The following is an 8,031-nucleotide window of genomic DNA, read 5'->3' on the forward strand; positions in this document are numbered from 1 at the left end:
TTTAATGTAACTTACTCAACCTTTTATATGATTCATTAGTATTGAGTAAATTATCACAACTTTGTCATAGTGGTATGCATTCAGTTTAAAATCTGGCCGTCATAGACTAAAAGAGATGCACATTTCTCTACCTCTCACTTCAGCTGGAATTTTATAATTTGATTTGAACATTTGAACAAACTTACACTCTGCTGTTGTTACACAGAGATAAAAAAAGAGTCACTTCCAAAGCTACTTGTGATAGTCACGTAAATATATCAGTACAATAGTGTCAGTTGTGATTTTTTTACATTAGATAAAGATAAAAGCGTTATATATGTTTTCCAACTGATTACGTGAAGTTAAGATATTTTACTTTTGTTATAAGAAGTGCTTGAAAGTGTTGGGATTAATCTGTTCCCTTAAAACTCTGCCGATAAAATAGATGTCCTAAAATTACAGAAGTCTCAACGATTTTTTTAAAAATCTGCAACTGCCCCCAGTGGTATGTCTGCGGACTTATACCACTAGAAACCGGGTGGGCAGAGCACAGATAGCCCTTTGTGTAGCTTTGTGCTTAATAACAACAAAAATAAATCTGCAACCACAACTTTTATTCTGACTGAGAGTGAATTTAGGCGATTTCGATATATATTGAGTAGGTCGTAAGAGCCAGTAAAAGCAGAAAACTGCGTAGTTTCTTCAAGTGAGAATTAGATCGAAAATTGAAAGTTTTACCCTATTCTGTCTTCTTTATTCTATCATTTGTTATGTTGTGATTTCAGTATAGTGTCTTTTTATTTCACAAGAAGAAGATTTTTGTCTTTACAAATACAAAGTCGTATGTTGTCCATTTTCCCGAAACATCCCAGAAAACATTTACAAGCGTTATTGTCGGCTAGTGTCTCCAAGGCGTGTTTCATGATTGAAACATTCCTACACAGACATTTTTTTTTTCACAAGCTTTGGAATGTGGGTAACAAGATATAAGTTTTAGGTAAGATACCTTGGAAAATTTTAAAGTTTGAAAACTACTTAATCTTATTCCTTTTTTGCATAGTCGCTGAAGTTAATAATTGAAACAAACAAACAAAAAAAAAGTGACGCAAATGTTTCACCTGCAAAAGAATGTAGTGTTGGTTCTACTGGTTTCGTCAAGATTTAAATACCTAATATTTTTTACCCTCAAATTACCAACTTGTTTATACCAGTTGAGTATACGTAATGCTCTCACTGTAAAGAATTGACGAAAAAAAAAAGAGGATGAAACCATTCATTTTCTACTTAAAATACACAGTAGGTAATGAGGTTAATAGCAATCTTGATGGAACAGTTGTTAAATGTTTGTGACTCGTGAGTTATTAGAAACACTGTACCAACAACGTCATAGATCAACAAGAAATTTGGTTGGTTCAAGAGTAGTTTACAAAAAAAAATGAATTTAAAAAAGCTGATCGACAAGGACTGCTTTTATACAGAAGTTTGTGTTTCTGTTTTCCCGACAGAGGGCACCACTCACTTATTTTTTTAAGTGATACTTTTTTAGATGGCAACAGTTGTGGTTTGTCTATCAAAAAAATAATAAACATACATTTGTAGCATCGGGTTTTATATACATGCAGGTTGGTGTCATTTATTTAAATATTCTTTATCGTACATGTTCGACAGTTTTACATAATGGGAAACATAAGAATATATTCTACACTGATTAAATATTAAGAATAATACACCAAGAAGATTGATTCATCCTTCCGAGAAAAAACAACATAATTCATCTTCTTCCGCTTTTCTGCATCCGTTCTCTGAAGGATGACAGGTCAGGCCATCCGCCCTTATAGTGAAGGATGTAATCAGGTAGATCAACTCCCATAGCAGCTGGAAAAAAAAATGATAGGAAGGGTTAATAAAAATTATAATTATAAACAAAATAATACAGTAAGTTTTTTATAAGATTTTTTTCCTGGCTTGACATCCATTATAAAGGCTTTTGCTTTTTTAATTTATTAATCTTGGTTTTCTTCGTTTTGAGTTTGAATATGAAATACTCGAATGATCAATGTTTGTTTCTAAACTTTTATTCCTAAGATTTTGAAACTTCTTAGACGAATGGTATACTTCCATACGAGGGTTAAGAGAGTTATTAATCCGTTAAATGAAGTATAAAATGTATTTGCTTCTTTTTCAGAAATTTAGCGCAAACTTACATTTATAGACTAAAGAGAAGGCAGCTACTTAACTGTAACTCCCAACTTTTGGGCTACTCCTGTCTGAACAAACACTCAAGGACTCAAAGGAATATTCATGTTAACTTGTTTCTTTGAAAGTAACCATGTTAACAAAAAATAAAGGTACTTCGTAATACAATGAAGATATTCTTGACGTTTTTTGTGAATAATATTGCAACAAGATGATTTAACTCCATTCCGTTAATACAGGTATGAAAAATATTATATTTCAGCAAGTCAACTTGGATATAGAAATAACGCATATTCATCTTTAATTCTGTATCAATAGACTTATACATTGTAATATAATTCAATTTTCGATTAATTCATTTTCAAAAAAGCTGTGTGATGTTGAATCATTTTGAACATGCGAAATTCTCCCCTGCAACACGCTGTTACATAAAAGAATATTACTTTATTTCGTGTTCTTCATATTCATGATCTAACGAAAGTCTATTTCATTAAACTACACGGTACCACAACTTGTATGTATCGATTCTAACTTTCTCGGTAGATGGGCTACAGAGATTAATTTTAAAATAAACCAAATGCCTGGTACTGTTACAAAAAACAAATATACTAACATTATATAACGAAACTCGTGCTTCGTGTACAATATATATATATATTTCTTTGATGTGGTATTTTGTATTTGAATGCACAAAGTTTCTAAAATGTAAAGGCAGTGCTTTGTATTTATAGTAATTAAAACAGTTGACTAGTCTAAACTAGTCATATAAAGGGTTAGGTACTATAGTTCTGAACAAATCTGATGGTCGTGCGGGGCGTCTCAATGGCTGCGAGGTTAAACCTGTATCACAACACGTGATACCCACCAAACATTTCTAGTACAAAAAAAACTTTGATCCGAATGGTGTGATCAAAAATGAAAAACCGATCGATTTATCTAGTAAGAGACACCAGATCTAACGACTCTTTCAATACCTGGGTATCGGGGAGGGGGGAAGTATTAAAACTCAACAGTGTGACAATACCGGTACTCTAATGTCCATAAACAAACGAAGAAATTCACACAGAAAACCTTAACACATAAACACTGCTGTCTGAGATGGGCTCTGCGGGATGAGAGATCCATCCCTTAGTACTTTTCCATTTGCAATGCACAGTACTATCTACATCCACCTCTTCTTTACACATATGGTGAAATCGACCGTGCTTCTCTACTCATAATTTCACAGGATTTGACATGGCCTAGTGATTAAGGTGCTCGATTCGCGAGTTCGAATCCCCGTCACTAAACATGCTCGTTGTTTCACCCGGTTGGTGGGAGGGGGCGTTATAATGTGATGGTCAATACAATTATTCGTTAATAAAAGAGTAGCTCATGAGTTGGTGGTGGATGATGTTGACTAGCTTCCTTCAAAATTAAGGACGGCTAGTGCAGATAGTCCTCAAGTAGCTTTACTCGAAATTAAAACCCAAAAAATCTAGGTTCATTTCTGCAGAGTTTAATGTAGTTTCAAAAGCATCCCACGCACACACATAAGTTAGTTTTTTAATTATATAGATGAAAAGCGAAATATATTCAAAGCCACTTAGATTCTCTACTGTCTACAGCGGTGTAAAATCATTCACATGAAAAATAGATTTCAATAGATATCTGCTCTAGTTGTATGAAATATTGTTCTAGTGTGAAGAGGTGCGATTTTAGACCTTGCCAATTAAAACCCACGATTCAAAGTTACATTGTCAAGCGTATAATAATCTAAGAATTCCAAACTTCTCGCTATCACAAGAAGCTGTTTGCGTCATCCTGTACCATAACAACTTAGTTTCTTAGAAACGTTAAGAATTATTACAGGTGGAACCGACTTGTGAAATAAAGAAGTTTCTAACTTTTAACAGGATACAAGCCAAGTTTTACTTTTTACTAGGGATGCACGGGTAGTAAGATTTGGCTGAATACCGGGTCCGGGTACCCGGTCACTAAGCTTTGGTCGGGGACGGGTGTCAACCGCGCCCGAGTTCTCCCCTTGCCCCCCAAAAAACAACAAGAAACAAACAGACAAACAACATACACAAAAATTAGAAACAAATAAATTGACGTTTATTACATTTAACCGAATAATCACCAACAGAATATTCAAGTTTTAGTTTCAACTTTCAATGCCTAGCCCCAGCTTCTCAAACCCTAACCCCTATTGTTCTCAAAACTCCCACCTTCCCCAGACTTTGAGCGAGAGATCAGTTTTTGTTGCTCGGACACGTTTTTGTTATTTTTTATATATATCTAAACCAATTATTAACTGTAACTTTCAGTACCGCGTTAGTTGCCACAAAGATTAGGGCTTAGATGCCTAACTTCGACACTCGGCCGGAGCCGAGTATTACCGGGTAGCCCGAATATCTGGGCGGGTACCCGTGCGTCCCTACATTTTACAGTTAAACCCCTTGATATCAGCACTTCTAATAAAACCTTATAATAATCGAATTCTGTGCTTTGCAAGCCAATTGCCAAAACTGAAAAGGCCGTCCTTATTAACCAGTGAAATGAGTTGTGCTCTAGTCTAGTTTAGTTGGCTAAATCATTGATACTATACGAGAGCCATATGGCTGAATCCCGCACAGGCACAGAATTAACTTCTTCAAATTCCTCTAGTGGCTCATCGGTAAGCTTGCTGGCTTACAGCACTAAAAATCAGGGTTTGATACCTGTGAAGGGCACAACGCAGACCGCTCATTATGTAGATTTGCGCATAAAAACAAACAAACACTTCTTGAAATAATTATATATTTTCAGGAGCATAATTTCTTGATGGTGGTACAGTACTTCTGACGGACATTTTAAATTTTTATCGAACTTACGACTTTTTGTCAAGCTCGAGTAACTGTTTTAAAATAAACGAGCTCTTTTGTATGCTTTATTTATACACTATAGCAGGTTACATGTTTATCAGAGAAAGATCTCTCAGTTAGACAAGCATAAGTACGACAAGTACGTGGATCAAGTGCTACATTCCTTTTGGGTCAGTGGTCGATTACCATTTATCACATGTGCAAGGTATTTTGGATGGTTTTCATTCAATGGGTAGTTGAAGTTTCATTGTATTATACCGCTAGGTTATTCGGGTTTAAGAGTTACTTATGTTAATAGACACGATCTAAATTATAAGCTCTGCTAACTCCTGACAAAGACCCACACAAAGACGAACCCAGTAACACCCGCATGCCCTTTTTTGGAGGGGTTAGGGGTGGGTTGTAAGAAAAAGAACAACAACATTCTTAGAACTATATATATTGTTTGTATGTTTGTTTGTAATTAAACACAAAGCTACACAATGGGCTATCTGTGCTCTGCCCACCACAGGTATCGAAACCTGGATTCTAGCGTTGTAAGTCCGCAGACATACCGCTATGCCACTGGGGGGCGAACTATATATATATATAAACGTTTGTTTAATATTTATGATCCGATGGAGATGATTCAGCGATAATTCGCTATTTTTTCATTTTACAGCATTTTTTGGAACCTGCAGGTTTTTGCAAGCGTTTAACTAAATTTTCTTTATGCATTGTTGCTTTACTGGTGAACAAAAATACATTTTTTAATGCCTGAAAATAAACAGCTGTTTTGATATGTGACAAATTACATGTTAGATACCAGACCCTTAGGCGTTAATGGAATGTTGTCTTTTCTTAAACGATTAACGCATGTGTTTACCTTTATGCTCAGATTTTCAGGAAAGAAGCTTTGGAGTTATGTAAGCTTCATGTCACTTACAGTTTCCTTCAGTAGTTGAAACTACAACATTGTCACTATATGTAAAGACTGTCGCACTGTAGTGACACCATTCATTATTTCAATCTAGTTTAGACTTCACTTACCCTGGAGCACCATGTTGTCTGTATATATTTCACCTCTTGAGTAGTTCAACTGGGACCTTTGTATACGTGTACACGCTATTTAGAACTAAATGCGTGTTCTATTGTTACTGAGTTTGTAATTGTAAAAACTTTTGACTGAAAATGGCATCGTCATTTCTACTATAATGATTGTATCTAAGTCACCGCAATAGTTTTGAACGGGATTGACATATTTTAAACCAGTTCTAGCTAAACCTACATAGAAATCAGGTCGAATGGAATACATTTTTTTTTCTTTTTACTGTTTAAATTTATTGTTAACTCTAGTCAAGATTAAGGACATATGTAAACACAATCAAATAGTCATCTCTTATTAGTTATTCTGCGCCCATAAATTTGTGGACACAAAACTTTTTTGACTTAATGGTCTTCGCTACCTATAATCTTGTTTTCGAGCTCAAAGATGCAAGTTGGACGACCTCAGATATCGCGCCATCTAGAAAACGCATATAAAATTAACTTATCTTTGGGCTTAATTTAAAAATAAATGCGTGTACAGCTAAAATATTAATATTAAAAAAAAATACTTGGCTGTAGATGTGTTTTCTTGGTTTTTACATACTTTTGTTTTAATTTACAACACTTATCTTAAAAGTTCAATGATTTTTTTTATTATCTATAATAAAGCATATAAGGCTACAGATAGAAACCGGAATCGTGTTTGTCAGGGAGTCAAGGTATTTTATAAAATATTTACATAGACCATTGAGTTCCTTCTGTTTTCAGTCAGTCATATTTTTAATCATACACCAGGATCAATATGAATTAATTCATGAAAACATCTCCCTAAAATGTTTTTGTTTTCGTCTAATAAATCCCTGTATATAAGAAGGAACTGTGTGTAACACACTGTACGCAATATTACCGGTAAACTCAACAGTTTTTTGAAGCGTTCGTTTAAAGTAATTGCCAGACTATATTTGGAGATCTCTTCGTCCCTTGGGGAGAGACGGCAGAAGAGTGGGTGTCATCTCTTCATCCCTTGGGGAGATATGGTGGAAGTGTGGGTGTTTTCTACCAAGTCTCCGTCGGTGATCTTGTTTTATAAAATAAATGATAAAATACAACAGTAGAGCAAACTTTGTAGAGAACCTCTTTCAATTCGTATTTTATTTTTTATGGCTCTACTGCTTCAAAAGACTAAACCACAGCGACTCTATTTAACAGGACTAAGAAACACCTATTTATGTCACTAACGATGTATTTTATAAAAGGTGCCGTATAAATATATTGTATACAAATAAATAAATAGCTTACAAACTATTGATTACATTGATTGTTTATAGGCGATTAAGTCAGTACTATGAAACAATAATGAATTAAATATTGCAATACCGTTATGGGTCCTAGTTGTCAACTTAGTGTCATAACGGATAATGTATGTGGTAACAGCACCCAAATGCGTTGGGGATATCCCATATATCAGACAATATCCAAACGCCAATGTCAATCTAGTCAGCTGTCATGGAAAATCATAAAAACTTAATCAAATAAACGTACGAAGTTGAGTGCTTACACCCACAACGTCTCAGCTTCTACTGCCTTTTACTGTCTATAGCCAGTAATTTCTTCAATCGCATCACACCTGTTTTGACCCGCATCATTTGTCAAACAAACCTTGGTTGACTGGTAGATGCTTCTTAGATATTGTGCGTGATTATTTAAGATAGTTTACACAACGAAACACCTATTTTATTTCACACCACACCTGTTTTGATCAGCATCATGTGCCAAACAAACCTTGGTGGACTGATACATGCTTGTTAGATAGTGTGCGTGATTAGTAAGATAGTTTACACAACGAAATACCTATTTTAACAGCATCCTTGTGAAGGAGGAAGTAAGATGATGTACACCGTTATAGGGCCCCCCAGTGGCACAGCGGTATGTCTGCGGACTTACAATGCTAGAAACCGGGTTTCGATACAGTGGTAGGCAGAGC

General features: G+C 35.1%; 1 protein-coding gene across 1 annotated transcript in view; it reads right to left on the bottom strand.

Annotated features, from left to right (window-relative positions):
- Nucleotides 1-1,585: 1,585 nt before the first annotated feature.
- LOC111085171 overlaps nucleotides 1,586-8,031 on the bottom strand; it is a 31,819-nt gene continuing 25,373 nt past the window's right edge. Inside the window, exon 3 of the mRNA XM_022382600.1 lies at nucleotides 1,586-1,854. Coding sequence (XP_022238308.1) covers nucleotides 1,751-1,854 — 104 coding nt within the window. The 3' untranslated portion in view covers nucleotides 1,586-1,750. The remainder of the gene's footprint in view (nucleotides 1,855-8,031) is intronic.

The sequence above is a fragment of the Limulus polyphemus genome, unplaced genomic scaffold, assembly GCF_000517525.1.
Source record: "Limulus polyphemus unplaced genomic scaffold, Limulus_polyphemus-2.1.2 Scaffold261, whole genome shotgun sequence".
NCBI lineage: Eukaryota > Metazoa > Arthropoda > Merostomata > Xiphosura > Limulidae > Limulus > Limulus polyphemus.